Source organism: Pholcus phalangioides, unplaced genomic scaffold (assembly GCF_987345545.1).
Source record: "Pholcus phalangioides strain wild (caught in Gottingen) unplaced genomic scaffold, Ppha-v1.0 ptg000041l_1, whole genome shotgun sequence".
Lineage (NCBI taxonomy): Eukaryota > Metazoa > Arthropoda > Arachnida > Araneae > Pholcidae > Pholcus > Pholcus phalangioides.
Window position 1 is genome coordinate 1,105,928 of NW_028301627.1, and position 17,060 is coordinate 1,122,987.

Here is a 17,060-nt window from a genome sequence, read left to right on the forward strand (position 1 = left end):
GTACTTCGGAGCCCGATCAACTTCGACCGACTTCGCCAGCTGATCCAATTCCTGGACGAAAATCTCCATCATATCCATACCGAATGGCTTGGCACGAAGCGTAAACGAGGTGCTGATGACGACTATGTACCGCTAGGTGCTTTCGCCCGGACCCTACTAGAATATACGATCTGCGGCCTCGTCGCTGAAACTCATCCACTGAGAGCCAAGCGACGTTGCGCCTATCGACATTTTGTACCGACGAATGTCTAATCAAATTGTAAATTGAGATTATATTCCAGAGACGATCAATTTTAATTAGTCTTGGCGATACTACGATTATTCAAATCAACTCTTTACTGTAGGATGAGCGTGATCTGGCGGTTATACCTTTCGGAGTTCTTTAATTTCTTCCTCCGTATATTATGATACGTCCATTGACGAACATTGATTATATGTGAATTTATATGTGCAATCTACACTGCTGGCTACCCAAATTGCAACACCAAGAAAGACAAGAGATATCGCAACAATATTTATTTTGTAGATAACATGTTGACCAAGCATCAAATGATTAAATTTATAGACTTCTGTGAAGTGTGGTTGCTGCCAAAATCAGTAGCCAGAGTAGCCGCCATTGTTGGAGATGACCGCTGCCACACGCCTCGGCATTGATTCAAAGAGACTTTGGATGTGTTCTTGGGGTACAGCAGACCAAGCAGCTTCCACGCGTTGCCAAAGTTGATCTGGTGTGGCAGCTGGGGATGTAATCTGGGTCAATCGTTGAGCAACCATGGACCACATGTTTTCTATCGGCGAAAGATCCGGAGAGCGAGCTGGCCAGGGAAGCAATTCAATCTGGCGATTGACGAAGAACCTTTGGACAATGCGTGCCACGTGTGGTTGCGCATTATCCTGTTGAAATATGGCTGTGGGCAAGCCCTGAAGGTAAGGAAGGACAACTGGCTCCAACACCTCGGAGATGTAGCGCTGGCTTTTTAAAGTACCGGCAATGCGTACTAGAGGAGTGCGAGAGTGATATCCAATACCGCCCCATACCATAATACCCGGTGCAGGACCAGTGTGGCGGTGCATAACGCAGCTGTTCAGCATCCTCTCTCTACGGTGTCTCCAGACTCGAATCCGACCATCGTGGTGTTGCAGACAGAAGCGTGACTCGTCAGTAAAGACAATTTCATTCCATTGTGCCGTCCACATCCTTCTTTCATCGCACCATTGGCGTCGGAGACGTCTGTGGTTCTGCGTCAAGGGTAGACGAAGCAATGGACGTCTTGCGGACAGACCACTCTGCTGTAAACGGCGTCGAATGGTACGCGCAGACACTGGATGATGCGGTACAGACTGAATGTGCTGTGCTATGGTTCGTGATGTGGCTGAGCGATCCGTCACTGCCATACGCACAATACGCCTGTCATCACGTGAAGTGGTGCACTGAGGTGGATGCGATCGAACACGTCGGTCCGTCGTACCCTCCTGCATCCAACGATCACATATCCGCATTACAGTTGTTTGGTTTCGTCCAACACGACTACCGATTTCCCTGAAAGATAATCCACAATCTCGGTAGGCCACTATCCTTCCTCTGTCGAACTCGGATACTCGATCAAAAGATGATCGCTGTTTTCTACTGCATAATTGATCGTTTTTTTGAAAAAACCACAAGAAAAACACAATTGCCGTACTTCAAATCGTCGAAATCTCCAAGCCTTAAATAGCGCTTTGAAGTGGCGCCACAGGCGCGCGTGATGTGCGTCTGAGCTGAAATTCTAATCATTTGCAAGATCTCACCTCCGCTAATGCATGTTGTAAATTTCATATTATTTGCATGCTTCCTTCAGGGTGTTGCATTTACGGTGGCCAGCAGTGTATATGTAATATTTTTATTTATTATTCTGAAGATATTTAATAAAATTTCCAGACACACCCATCCTCCGGGAACGCTTCGATACCTCAATGAGATCGGAGACTGAGTGTGTTTGGTTTTCAAAGGTCAAAGCATACACAAAATGAACATAAAATGATATCACGCCATAAATTCGTTTCGATGCGGTACATCCGTTCACCACAAATAACCAATTTTACTTGAAGAATTTTATGACGAGTAGTTTTGTTTTTATTCCATAAGTGGCTCCCTTCGGGGAACCCCGTATGGCGAACTATGTTTGCCGGGCAGGGGGTTAGTATCTCTTATTCCATAAGTGGCAGCAGTAGTTCCATTACAAATAATTTTTTTTTCACATGTACAGGGTGTCCCATAAATTCATATTCGATTTAAGAATTAATAAAAATTGAAATAGTTTTTATATCTGAATTTGGTTTGGAGGAAAGCTATTCTCACAAAAGGAGATTTTTTGTGGTACAGATATGAGAAAAGTTCAAAATTTTGTCGATAGTGACCGTGAAACAGTTAAACAGAGCGCCAGACCCATTTTTTAACAAATGGTCTACATCTCCTTCATCATTGTGACCACTATTGGCGTGGTCGATTAAAGGGCTTTGGATGTCGATAGTGAGCGCTGGACGAAAGAGAATCACTTTAAATATGCAAATATGCGTGTAAATATTTACACGCACATTCCCGCATGTATCGATTCGTTGGGGGGTTCCGCGAGGGGGGCTGGGGGGTTGCATGTGTGGTAGTAGTAGGTAGGGCCTCCAAAAAATGGCTCGGGGATCCATGATGTTCTTAAGTCAGCCACCTCGTTGGGCAATTTGCCTGTTGTGGCGTTGTATTTGTATTGTTTGTATCAGAGTCCTATAAAATGCGGTGTCTACAATAATATTATATCAATCTAATTATATCTTCGCAAAGGTACGAGATATTCTCACGAAAATGCACACGAGTATTGCACGAAGTTTTTGCAATATTTTGAGAAAGTTACAAACCATTTGCAGCTTTTTATCATACAGGGTTGATCAAAAACATCTTCTTCTTATATAATTTTTTGTCGGTCTCCGTAATTGCGCTCGTGACTAAGTTTTCATTGGAAATTGTGAAGTACAGGCATGGGGTTCACGTGATTGAAATTTCAGAACGATTTGCCCAGAACTTGTCTAGAAATTGGAGGAAAATGTCCAAACTCCAAAAAGGACGCGGACTTTTTTTAAACGTAGTACATATAAGGTACAAAAAGTGTCTGAAATTTCTCAGAAGCAATTTACGATGACATCTTTCTTCCCGCAGGTGTCTTCCCAAAAGACAAGTCTGTCTGAGCCTGAAACGGAAATGTCCTCAGTATATTTGCGGTGAGTCCACACAGTTCCATTAATTAGTTTGAATCTTAATATATTGTGTAATTGAGTCTTAATGTAGTTCAATGATTCGAATCCATCTTACAATGTTTTTTTTTTTTCCTGATCGCAGTGAATTCGAACGTGAGCTGCCACCGGCAGCCGGCCATGCCCGTTTGCGACACCGAGAACCGGGAGCACCGGAACCCCTGCCAGTTGCTACAGGAAGGCAAGACCCTCGACTACTACGGCAAGTGCTTGGTGAGTGGTGTCCAAGAATAATAACGCTCCTGCCTACAATCCAGTCCTGGGCTATTTTGTGGTTCCCAACTTCAAGGCGCGAATGCGAGCCGATCTCCCCTTTAAAAAAGTCTCGCCACAGACAGCAACAGATCTACAAACAGTACGAATGTAATTCAATCATAACACATCACTCACTTCACTTCTTCTTCTTCTTACCAGGCAGGGACCTGGCTCTGTCCCGCTAGGGATATTAGCCATTTACTCGGCTGAGTTGGTCCGTGCTGGAGAGTGCTGAAGGTGTCCGACCGGGAAGCCCTCGAGATACATTCGAAGGCCACCCGGTCCGGCACACCCAGCCTTCTTTCCTCTTTTTATCCCTGATGAGGGCACTATCCAGTCCCCCCCCCCCCTCCCATCAAGCAGCCTAGCATTAGTGGTGTCCCTGTGGGCCGCTCGTTCCGACCTAATTTGATGCAATTCTGCCATCTGGCTCCTTACCAAGCTGTGGCTCCCGATGTTGCAAATGCGCACCACCCAGCGAAGCCCTACCTCTCCAGAATGTCTTCATCATCAAATATCATATTTAACAGTTATTTACAAAAATGTCAGAAACTGCTTCGCGAGCATTCGCCTCCTCGGGGCGCAGTGTTTCCCGTGTGCAGTTCATCTTCTGCCTCGCGACATTGTGCCACTTCGGGGGCAGATGATGTTGCTTTCGTATCTAAGCTGAAAGTTGAAAACGTATCTTCGGATGTGTTGGAGGGCAGTTCACTGGCGATGTTGAGCGTCCTTTTATCACTTTATTCCTCCACTGAGTCTTCCTCTGACGAAGCAGCCATCGAGGGTTTCCTGTTACTTTGTGGACGAGCTTCTATAGGCATGTAGTCGTTTTGGTTAGGTTCAAGAAGGCGTATAAGTTTTCCAGTTTTCTCCGTGCGGTCTGCCCTTTCCAGAAGTTCCGCTCTCCATAAAGGTATGATTTCTTCTGAAGGCGCACCAAAATGTGACTCCTTTGCGAGGGTGCATTTTGTGGAGTAGTGCATGGGGGTGCCTCTTTCCCCGCACTTGCAGCTGTCGGTTGATCGAATATGAAATCTTTTGAGGTGGGCGGGAAAGGGCCCGTGCCAAGGGCATAGCCAGGGACGGACGGACTTGGAGGTCTGGTCCCCCCCCCCGAAATGTGAGAAAATTACCGAAAAAAGGGAAAAAGATGGCCAAATCCATTGTTCTGTCACTTTGGTCCCCCCCCCCCGAACGAAATTTCTGGCTACGCCCCTGGCCCGTGCTCTGTAAGGTACAGGGTCATTCCCCTTGACCAGCCATTGTCACCAATCTTGACCTTCGGAAGGATCTGATAGATCTTTCACTAGGAGGAAGGTCACTCTTCGGAAGGATCTGATAGATCTTTCACTAGGAGGAAGGTCACTCTTCGGAAGGATCTGATAGATCTTTCACTAGGAGGAAGGTCACTCTTCGGAAGGATCTGATAGATCTTTCACTAGGAGGAAGGTCACTCTTCAAAAGGATCTGATAGATCACTTCACTTCTGAAATATAGATGGCGGCACTGAAAAATCAAGCACAGAACTGCATACGCACTCAGACTGTTAGGTACACATACAGTTACACTTGCGGCACAACTCACTAGGTAGTAAATCGCCCATAGATGGTGATAGATCTGAGTTGTGCTCGGTTTGAAAGGAAGTCCTGTGGGCGCTATGGTGCATTCTGCTCCCACAGATGTTTAATTTTTACGTTATTTTGCGTTTACTGTACATTTTCACTTTTTTTTATCCCCATACACTTTGAAAAAGTGTTCTCATGTTTGGTCAAGTGGGGTAGATAGGTTGATGGGAGGGTGTTGCTACTTCTCCAACCGATACCCTTTACGTTAGAGCAGCGGTTCTCAACCGGTGCTCCGCGGAGCCCCAAGGGCCCGTGTACAACTCCCAGGGGCTCCGCGGAGACTCGAGGAAAATAAAATGAATCAGTAAATTTGATAGATAAGTAAATAACAGAAGCCTACAAGGTTCTGCCATAAAAATTATGTACAATAAAGGGCTCCTCGAGTCAAACAGGGTTCCGCCATAGAAATTATATACTGAAAAGGGCTCGGCGAGTCAAAAAAGGTTGAGAACCGCTGCGTTAGAGGTTCCGTAAGGAATATGAACTTGGATATCTGTCTGGTATTTCAAGTCCTGGGCTATGATCCAGTCAGCGTCTTTCTTGGGGGGGGGAGGGGCTAAGCAGGGCCGTTAGACTATCACGGGCTCTCGACGCGTTAAGTACTGAAGTTTCTTAAGATCGTCCCGCATTTTACGGGACATTTTAGTTTTTGCAATATTATCCGGCTCTCAATTCCCCCCCCCCCCCGCAGGCAACGGCAGAATCACAAGCACCACAGCTCCCCACAAAAATCGTTGATACGACCCTAGATTTTTCAATAAACGAGATTGTTGAAAAAAATTCACCTGGACCTGCTGCCAGTGTATTATAATGAACTGCAGTGTATTATACAATTGTATTTTTCTCTTCGCAGAGCCACTGTGTACAGACGGGTACAGTTTGCGGCCATAACGGACAGACGTACTCCAACGAATGCGCGGCCAAGGCCGACAAGGTGCTAGTGGATTACAGGCAACCCTGCATACCCAAGAACCTACCCTTCCACAGTAAGTGCTTTATTATACAAATGGAAAGTGAATCCTGATTTGCGTGTTTGACAGTGTTGGTGACACGTTCTCTCGTCTTTGTAGGTGATCCCGGTAAGAGCAGGTGTTCTCGGGTCGAGTGCGACCTTCTACCGTCCCCAAACTGTACCGGTATAATACCGGTGGGATCTTGCTGTCCCGTTTGTGGTAAGTATCTTTTGCAATTTGCAATCCCCCTCTAGTGGGGAAATATTACGCAGCTAGACGCACGTATCACTTAAAATGGTAACCATTCTCTCCCACGGTTTGATAAATTCCAAATAGCACCGCCAAGGTCCGCTCCGCCAAACTTCTCGTTGGCGTTTGTAAAATTAATTTTAGCAATTCAGACTAATTAAGGCAAAATAATTTGTCACCAAATGGAAGAAAATATTGGCCAAAGACGCTTTTTCTACGATTCGATACGTATTATACACCCCCCCCCCCGAAATGGAGGATTTTGTGCGATTTGGGGCTGCGCCAATCGAGAGCGGGAACCTCTAAGCTTTATTAACCCAGCGCAGGCGTAGATCCAAGACGATATGTCCGGCGGGGTACGTAGGATAGTCCCGTATTTCATGGGACATGGGAATGCTTCCCCATATCATTATTATCTGGCTCTTGAAAGGGGTGATCGCCCTTTTCTGGATCCGCACCAGACCCGGGGTCGTCTTAAGGCGTGACTCTCATTCGGGCAGCCTTTTTTGGGGCAGGGGGGGGGGGTCCCTCTGTTCTGTCAAGCAAAGAACAACATATTTCACACTCGAGAAAGCTATGCCGAGTTCCGATAACACGGTCCCCTTGCCCACCCCCCTAACACCATGGGGGCGGAGGGAAGTGTTCCACGGACAACTTTTATGACTACTATGCATATCGTATATACTACAGTCGAATCCCGTTTTAACGAATACCGTTATAACGAAAATCTCGTTTTAACGAACACTTTTCTAATCCCCCCAAATAAGTTTACAAAGGAACAATGCGAGGTAACCTGGAATTCCTTTATAACGAAATTTCGTTTTAACGAAGTGATTCCTCCGGTCTCTTGGCGTTCGTTATAACGGCTGTAGTTATAATGGTTTTCCTCATTTTTTTTTTTTTTTCGCAGGAGCGGTCCTACAGCTGGTCTACAGCCAGAAGCTGCTCGACCGAGCCCTGGACACGGTGAGGTCCGTCCAGCCGTCATTCGTGTCGACCCTGGCCTCAAAGCTGCAGGAGCACGTCAAGACGGCCGAGTGCGACCTGTACGCGCACACGAGCCTCGAGTCGGCCGCCACGGTGATCGTCCAGCCCCCGGCGACGTCCTCGGCGCTGCAGGTCGAGGCGTGCATCCGCGAGGCCGAGAAGCTGCACGCCCTGGTCGAGCAGACGAGCCCGACCCTGCTGACCGAGATGCCGCTGTCGGCCATCGTCGGCAGCCACCTGATGAGGCCCGCTGCGTCGGCAGCGAGCGGCGCGTCGTCGCCGCCGTCCCTGCCGTCTCGGTTGTCTGTGATCCTCTTCGTCGTCGTCGCGTCGTACGTGAAGACACGTTGTAGCTAAGACTATACATGTACACTGTGAGGAAAAATTATTAGGGACCCGTCTTCTCCGTCCGGATTTGCATAACCTTCGACATCTGTATATAATCACACATTGGAAAAACATCCGGAGTGTGAAAGCGCAGAAATATCCGGTGACCCTGTGCACGCCGTAAGCACTTACAGTATATTTAGTACAAATTGTATTCCCTCGTATGATCTCTCTCAACCCCGGTGACATCTATGCATTTGACTCCACCCAGCACCATGAGCGTATACTAAAGATGGTTGTTGGACAAACCCTGGTGTGATTTCAAAAAAGTACCAAGTACAGTATCTTATTGATTTGGTGTCTTTTAGGTTTGCCACTTAAATTGGCTGAACCTGTTTGCTGGGACTGGCAGCGCATCCCTAGTGTGATTTCTAGCACCAAAAAAGAACCAATTACCGTATATTCGTTTGGCGACTTTTGGAGTTGCCGCGTGTAATTTTTTTCTTCATTTTTAATTGATAACGCACATACTTGAGTAATTTATGTTTTACATTTTGTGTGAATGTGTGTTATATATACGTCTTGATGTTTACCTGATCGTATTTGGGATGTACATACCGATGATACCCATAAAATAAATATGATTCGCTGTTTTACCGAAACGTAATCGATTTCGGTGTCTGTAATATTCCCATTTCGGTTCGTAAGAAATCAAAATCTTTCTATGATGGAGCTCCGAATATTGATCGTATCTACGATCATAGGCATAGAAATTACTATGATTTTTCCTAACATCGGGGTTATCTTTAACCCGCGGCCCATCCTCCCCTCGGGAAAGGGGGGCTGATTTTGTCTCCTACGGGCTATACATAATTGGCCACCTTTCATTTCTTGACCACTAGTTCCTCAAAATCGCCTCCAGGTGCCGATTTTAAAGACTTTTCCGATTTTGATTTCCTCCCCCAGGCGCAGGAGGCCCAGAAACTGTCGGCGTGAAGAAAACAAAACCGAAGAGGTGGAGTGCCCTTAAATGATTTCTAACCGACCGAATCGATTTCCCCTTTTGCACGAGTAAATTACCAAATCCCAGACTCATATCGAGGTTAGCTACCCGGTAAACCGTGCCATTTTTAACAGGACAACTATTCACATCGGGGCGGTTTTTTACATTATAAGTCCTCAGATACACTCACTCGTTGATAGAGTGAGTGTATCTGAGGACTTATAATGTAAAAAAATAAATAATCATATACTAAATAATCAGGCACACTCACAACTAAAATGATCACAATCACTATTCATATAGACCATAGTCTTCCAAACTTTTTGTTCCACCGCCCCCTTCATCGGAAATTTTTCCCTCTCATCGCCTATGTTAAATCAGTAGGTTCCATCGCCCCCTTGGACCATTCCATCGCCCACCAGGGGGCGACATTGCCCACCAGGGGGCGATATTGCCCACTTTGGGAGACACTGATATAGACTATAAAATCGGAAATTATTATTAGAAAGTACCTGAGGATTTAACTATTAGGAATGTGAACTGAGTGAACACGGAATTGTTCATTGCATTATCATCAGGGGCCATTCAAGTATTACATAAGCATATTTTCAGCCATTTTTGACCCCCCCCCGTCAGCAAAACACTGACCCTCCCCCCCCCCCCCCTTCCCCCTGTCAGCAAAATTTCGTTTTCATATCTTCAAAAAGGGTGGTTGATGACGTAAGCAACCTTCAAACCCATTCCCCGTCATCATAAGTCAGCAAATCCGAAACCCCCGATGCTGACGTAATACCTGAATGACCCCTCAGATCGTTCGCGATTGTTTCTTGTTCCTTCTTTGTCTTGAATTAATTTGTTTCTTCTTGCTTTTTTGGACCAATCCCTTGTCGAAAACCGAACATTGAAATTCGAAAAACCCTTCGGAAATGTTCTCGCAGTCGTATTCGAGGCTACGTTTGCGTAGTTCCTCGGCGTTACAAATTCCCGCACTCACGAGGACTTGACAAAAGTGCTCGAGATTGAGAAGGCAATACGAGATAAGTGCTGCAATAAGATTTCAGGTCACTCTCCCCTCGTACGGCTCGAGAGATCCAAAGCGAGATATCAAAATCCCCATGTTTAGCGAAATTTCCTAGTATTACTCCTAATACTCCATAAAATAATCGATGGTGTCTTTCCCGAAGTCTGTAATTTCCATACGGCGAGTGTTTTAAACATTGCCTAAAAAAACACTTTGGATCGCTCACCAAGAGTAACTGCGCGTACAGGTATGTCTTGCCCTCCCACAGATGTGACGCAATGTGAATTGTCTTTGTTTTCCAAATCATCAATCAGCTTCATCAACCATCAGCGTAATTTCCGCATCGCTGTAAATGTCAGCGCCATCTTTGACGTAAGCAAACAAACAAGGATGACGTCACTCTGTTCGCAACAGCCAGTTGTTAACTGGTATATTTTGGAAAGAGAGAAAAAATCCAACTGACCCTGCGGGGAATCGAACCCACGTCCTTTCACTTTCCCGGTGAACGCCCTAGACCACTAGACTACAGAGGCACGGCCGAATCTCTCAATCTTTCCTTGGAGCTCGTGTACACTGAAAGGGACCGTACATGGGTCGTGTACATCTGAATTGGACCGAGCTCCAAGGAAGGATTGAGAGATTCGGCGGTGTCTCTGTAGTCTAGTGCAGTGTTTCTTAACCTTTTTAAACTCATGGCGCCCTATGAAGCACATTATTTTCTCGTGGGCCCCCCTGTCCTATCCAGGGCCCCCTCATCCAAGAGTGAGGTACTTTCCATTTTTTTTTATTATGAATTAAATTTTAATAAATCAAATCAATCTCTGGAATCCTGGCTAAGCACGGATTCAAATGGCAGATTATCATCTCTCGCAGGAGTCAAATTATAAGTTAAAAAGCGGTCTGTGTAAAATACGGTACGATCCAACGAACGTGCACTATGAATTGACCCCCCCCCCGTTGCTCTGGCGGCCCTCCATACTTAGCTGGAAGTAACAGCTTACATATGAAAATCATAGTACCAGATCCATATATGCAGTCCCCCTCCCTCCATTATAGACATGAAGACCGGGTCATGCCCACAAGACCCTAGGGTTAAGATACCCCTGGTTCTATGGACGGATCTGATGAATTCTGAAAGTAGTAATATTTTTCAACCATGTTTCACTTTTAAAGCTTTTCTCTTCATAGCTCTCTCTCTATGACTCCCTTCACCACCTGTCGTGGATCACCTTTCTTCTGATTTAATCCCGTGGGCCCCCCTAGAATATCCCAGGACCACAAGGGGGGCCATATGGCCCCAGGTTGAGAACCACTGGTCTAGTGCGTTCACCTGGAAAGTGAAAGGACGTGGGTTCGATTCCCCGCAGGGGCAGTTGAATTTTCTCTCTTTCCAAAATATATCTTCGAAACAAATAAGTCACTTCAATAGTGACTGCCAAAACGTGGCTAATTAATTTAGGTACCAAATCGCTGTCCTCAACAAGTTGATGACAACCAAGTCCATCTCCAATCATCAAACTACACCAGTCGTAAGAAGACCAGTTGCGCAGAGAGAATTTCGTAGTGACGTACACGATATTTGAATTCAGCACCACCAGTATTAAATGGGATTATCCAATTGACTTTCAGTAATCCGGCACAAGCTGGGCTGATATGTGCCACATTAGCGAAGCAATTTCACACTGTAATGCCTACCGAATGAGGATTTGAAAATTTCCCGGTTTCTTTGTAACAGATTCATGGGCCGGGGCTGACAGGGCTCTAGCCCTGATGCCCCGGGCAATTCTCATAATATTTTGCTTATTTCAAGCTATACATGAACTATAGAAGAGCCTTTGAGTAGTCTGGCCGGGGTCCCGCGAAATATCCCAGCCTAGGGCCGCCCTACTCCTGGATGTGGGGGGGGGGGGCATGAACAGTTTTTTTTTTGTGTCCCCGTTTCGCAAGAAGCTCATCTACTCACCCCACGTGGGAATTGTTCATCGGAATCACTTTCTGACAAGTTGCATGAAAATTATAGATGGCAGCACCACGCTTTGTTGATCGAGAGTTTTTTGTTCTGATATTCGTTAAAAGATGGCGATACTGCATTTCCACCTCCGTAGTTTTCTCTGGAAAGAAAGAGAGAGTGATATTTGAGAAATTTTTATTAATTTCGGGGAAAATTTTCATAAACGAATCCTTATGGAAAAATTTCATTGCTGTGTGACGAAATTTCAAGAATTCATTGACCAAAAATATAATTTTATCAAAGAAAAATGCATAAATGCCGGGGACGGCTCGATGATGTGCATTTAAAACTTCACTGGAAGTTTCCACGCACTTGAAGTTCATCACACCTGGAAGCTATAGATAAGAATCAAACCTCGCACTCTTGGATTTCTTTCCACTCTCGGAAGTTAACTCTCTGTTCAGTTAACTAAACATTTACCCACTCTTTGACTCTTGATTGTTCAGGGATTTTCAGCTTCCAAAAGCTACTCCCTGTTATTCATAGCATTGAGGGTAAAAAATATTTACACACGGTAAAGACGTGAGGTCTCTGGACGAATGTGCCCCCAAAAATTTTAGCATTTCATAGCTGATAAAACCTGAAGAAATAAACGAATGCAGCAGCTAGAAAACGCTTAGAAGAGGATGAAATTTTTTCAAACGCGTGGCAACGAAGATTCGAAACGTAGGAGGACGCTTGAAATGACATCAAAAAGGAGGACTGTTGATAACCCTACCTTCAGGGTCGGTACGCGAGGATTCGTACACGGGTGGCAGGTGAGCTCGAGCCATCGCCCCCCCCCCCCTCCGGCATTTATCAATTTTTCTGTAATAAAATTATATTTTTGGTCGATGAATTCTCGAAATTTCCTCACACACCAATGAAATTTTTCCATAAGGATTCGTTTATGAAAATTTTCCCCGAAATTAATAAAAATTTCTCAAATATAGGGTGACCATACGTCCCGTATTTCCCGGGACAGTCCCGGTATTTCCTGTTTTTTTGGCCGTCCCGACTTTTTGGCAAAAGTGTCCCGGTTTTTCTGGTATTTTACACGAAGCCAACTTGAATTTTTATTCTTTATTGAAGTCAAAGATTGACATTATTTTTTCAACTCATAAATTATTTTACAATAATTACAACTATATATAACAATATTAATTACCCACATTTGATTGAACGTTTGTCTTTCGTGGAATACATTGTAATCCACTGCAATTTGCATCATTTCCCGCCATGGGGATTTTTCCGTAATTTCAACAATATTTGGCAACTTTGTTTGGTTTTGGCGATAATTGGCGATGTCCCGTATTTTCCCGTATTTGGAAACGCAATGTCCCGTATTTATCTCGAGGAAATATGGTCAGCCTACTCAAATATCACTCTCTCTCTCTCTCTCCCTCTTTTCAGAGAAAACTACGGAGGTGGAAATGCAGTATCGTCATCTTTTAAGGAATATCAGAACAAAAAACTCTCTATTGACAAAGCTTGGTGCTGCCATCTATAATTTTCATGCAACTTGTCCGAAAGTGATTCTGCTGAACATTCCCACGTGGGATGAGTAGATGAGCTTCTTGCGGAAATGTCCCGGTTCTTTTTAACGGATTCCTTGTTGTGTCCCGGTTTCGCAAGAAGCTCATCTACTCACCCCACGTGGGAATGTTCAGCGGAATCACTTTCGGACAAGTTGCATGAAAATCATAGATGGCAGCACCACGCTTTGTTGATCGAGAGTTTTTTGTTCTGATATTCGTTAAAAGATGGCAATACTGCATTTCAACCTCCGTAGTTTTCTCTGGAAAGAAAGAGAGAGTGATATTTGAGAAATTTTTATTAATTTCGGGGAAAATTTTCATAAACGAATCCTTATGGAAAAATTTCATTGCTGTGTGACGAAATTTCAAGAATTCATCGACCAAAAATATAATTTTATCAAAGAAAAATTCATAAATGCCGAGGACGGCTCCTCGTACGCCGACCCTAAAGATAGGGTTACTGACCGTCCTCCTTATGCTTCGGAAAACTCGCCCTTTTGTCCTCCTTTTCAGGTTTCCTATTTGGTTCACTAGGAGACGCAAATTGCCTGATAGGCGCTTATACATAGGTAACCAAATACTAAGGCCAGAAAGAAAAATTTAATACCTAGGTTGCATATTAAACAAAAATTTATCATTTACAGATCACATCGATCATGTCAGCAACAAAACAAACAGAGTTCTGGGAATATTAGATCGAATAGCTTTCCCCCAAGCTAAACTCACATTAAAAAACAAAACAATTCTTTACAAGTCGATTCTAAGACCAACAATGCTATATGCATCACCTGCGTGGACCCAGGCTTGTAAAACAAATATTAAAAAATGACAAGTTACTCAAAACAAAATCCTGAAAAGATTTGTGGGTGCACCTTGGTATGTAAGAGGAGCCAACATAAGAACTGATTTGAATATTCCACATATACATATTTACATACATCGAACAATTAAACTCTGATCAATTCGATAGAATGCTAAATTCAGATTTTGAACATCATAAAGAAATAGTGAATTACGACATAGGGGTCCGAAAGAAATACAGGAGACCTAGGCAGATAATGCACTTAGACTGGGAATTGCTATAAGTCATTTTTCTTCTTCTCTGATACGGGAAATTTTCTAAATAATGTATATATACTACTAGCTATAATACCCGGCGCTGCCCGGGTTCTCTTCAATGAGGGTTTTTGGATCACGTGATATCTCCCTCTTTCTTTGAGGGACATACAACACAGGGCCGACATTTCAACTTTTTCCTGGGGGTGGGGGCAAAGCACAAGTGCTCAATGTATATATATATTTGTGTGTGTGTATATATATATACACCATTTTTAGTGTATTTTCAAAAGCCAGAAGGGGAGGGGGGCAACGCCCCCCAAATGACGGGCCTGACATACAAATTGTGCCCACGTTAACCAATATGGGGACTTTCTGCGTGACTCATAAAATAAACAAATCTAGATTTAAAGAAACGTAGAAATAAAAATATTTTCTTTCCTTTTTTAAGGGCGCTAAGTATTTCGATTCCCCCCCCCCCCTCCCCACCTTTTGAACTTCAAGTTATCCATATCTGCCTATTTCAGCTCCCAAAAATGCTTAATTAAAGCTGTGGAATTTCTTCGATGTACTTTATGGGCCCATAATTAATTTTAAAACAACCTAAACTATATGTGAATTTATGCAGTTGAATATGAAAAGACACAATACGGAGACATTAATTTTCATGCTTGAGAAGATATAAATATAAGAAGATGAAATAAATGTTATTGCATGAATATCCAACTCAAAAGTAGGTCCGGGACAAATTACTTCCTATTTAATCTCCTGGACTTCGTGTATCTCTAAGCGAACTCAATATTTAAAAAGTTGAGAATCCAATACAATTTTTAAAATTATTGATGTGGCGGAAAACCCCCATCAAATTTCCGCATTTCTACAGTAAAATCGGAAATTTTAACACTGATTTCTATGGGAATCATCCTTTGCCTGGCCCTCAAACTGATGCTGATGATGATTATGACGTCTATTCGAAAAGCCTCATTACTGGGAGGATTGAAAAAGTGGCAAACCATTATAAAGGCATAAACTACTACACATATGGTAACAGGATTAGAGAAGTGACAAACCATTGTAAAGGCATAAACACGTCTGAAACGCATTGCTAGGGAACCACGGTAACCAAAGTAAACGTTCGGAAAGTGATTGTTGAGGCCCAAAAAACCATTGTTGCCCGACAGTTTTTTTGCCCATTTGGGGCATTTGCCCTGCTCTGACGAAATTTTAAAGTAGCCTATCGTTCAAGTAGGGTCCCATTTGGTATATATGCAAAATTTGGTGACGATCGATCTAAAATTGTAGATTTGTATAGAGAACATACACACACACACAGACACACAGACAGAAAATCAATTTTATATATATAGCTAAATTGAAAATGCCTGCGAATACATACATTTGAATTTTTGTGTTGCGATAGAACTTTTATCAGCATTTAGCCATATTTAACCGCATATACTGTTGTCCACATATAATTACATGTTGATGGAACTTTTAAGGGGGGGAGGGGAATGAATGATGAGAGTTGAACTTGCAAACCGGATTGTGTGGCAGAATTTTTGAATTGTTTAAAAAATATACATGTATATATATATACAACTTGTATATTCTGAAGGCACCGCACTGAATACTTGAGCAGAACTTTCATACTTGCTATTTTGAACATCAATTTTTGATGATAAAAATTGACGGGGTTTTTTGCGTCGCGACACCCACGTGAGGGTTTCCCCCCCCCCCTTTCCACCCGAATTGAGTGTTACGAGCGAATGGACTTGCTCCCTCGGTGATGTGTGTGGTGATATTGTGTGTCATGTGGTGGTGTTGAGTATGTTGTGGCGGCATTGAATGTGTTAAGGGAGACAACTGTAAGTCCAGACATGGGCCACGCTCTGTCCCAAGAGGGATATATAGCCGTCGAAATTCCAGAACTTTTTGCTTCTTTCCAGCAGTTCTGTTTGAAAAATTATTGTCACTGCAGGTTTGATTATTCGCAATAGTCGCGCCATCTATTGTGGAAATTGAGATGGGTGAAGTCAGTAAGGTTGCGCGCGCAGCCAATCTCTCTCTCGGTTTTGGAAAATGGAAACCCTACATAAAGACGACCCTAGTGGGTAAAAAGTCCAAGAGATTGTGGGATGAACCTGATTTTTTTTACTCGTCCAAAGTCGCAAGCCATAATTCATAGAATAAAATGCACGTTCAAATGAAAATTGTCCCGCCGATGGGATGGAGGACCCTCGACTCATTATCACGTGGTCTACCAAAAACATTTTCCGAACAAAGACGAAGGGGGACCCGCAACTGTCAATTCAAAAAACATTTTCCTTACGGAGACGAAATAAATATAATAATAGACGTATAAATCTTTGCTAACTTTTCCGGCACAACTCTGCCTCTTTTGGGTGCTTTGCATCAGTCCGGGGTTGTGAGCAGTTCTATCTATCTCGTACGGAGACGAAGGGGCCCAGAAACTGTCAGTGTGCCGAAAACCAAATCATTGACGAAGGAATGGAGGGCACCCGACTCATTATCGCGTGCCCAAAAACATTTTCTGTACGAAGACGAAGAGAGCCCAGCAATTGTCGTTGTGCCGAAAATGCAATCATTGACGAAGGAATGGAGGGCTCGTGACTCATCACGTGCCAAAAACATTTTTTTTAACGGAGAGGAAGGAGGCCCAGCAAATGTCGGTGTGCCGAAAACCAAATCATTGGAGAACGGATGGAGGGCCCTCGACTCGTTATCACGTGCCATAAATATGTTCCGTACGGAGACGA

General features: G+C 43.9%; 1 protein-coding gene across 2 annotated transcripts in view; it reads left to right on the plus strand.

Annotated features, from left to right (window-relative positions):
* Positions 1-8,331, plus strand: part of LOC149065026 (reversion-inducing cysteine-rich protein with Kazal motifs-like) — a 62,871-nt gene extending 54,540 nt beyond the window's left edge. The window contains exons 18-22 of one of the 2 annotated variants that reach the window (XM_089254480.1): positions 3,185-3,246; positions 3,365-3,492; positions 6,013-6,145; positions 6,230-6,331; positions 7,272-8,331. In XM_089254480.1, the coding sequence (XP_089110606.1) occupies positions 3,185-3,246; positions 3,365-3,492; positions 6,013-6,145; positions 6,230-6,331; positions 7,272-7,705 (859 nt within the window). In that variant the 3' untranslated portion in view covers positions 7,706-8,331. The remainder of the gene's footprint in view (positions 1-3,184; positions 3,247-3,364; positions 3,493-6,012; positions 6,146-6,229; positions 6,332-7,271) is intronic. The other variant, XM_089254481.1, reaches the window with a different exon arrangement.
* The last annotated feature ends 8,729 nt before the right edge of the window (positions 8,332-17,060 follow it).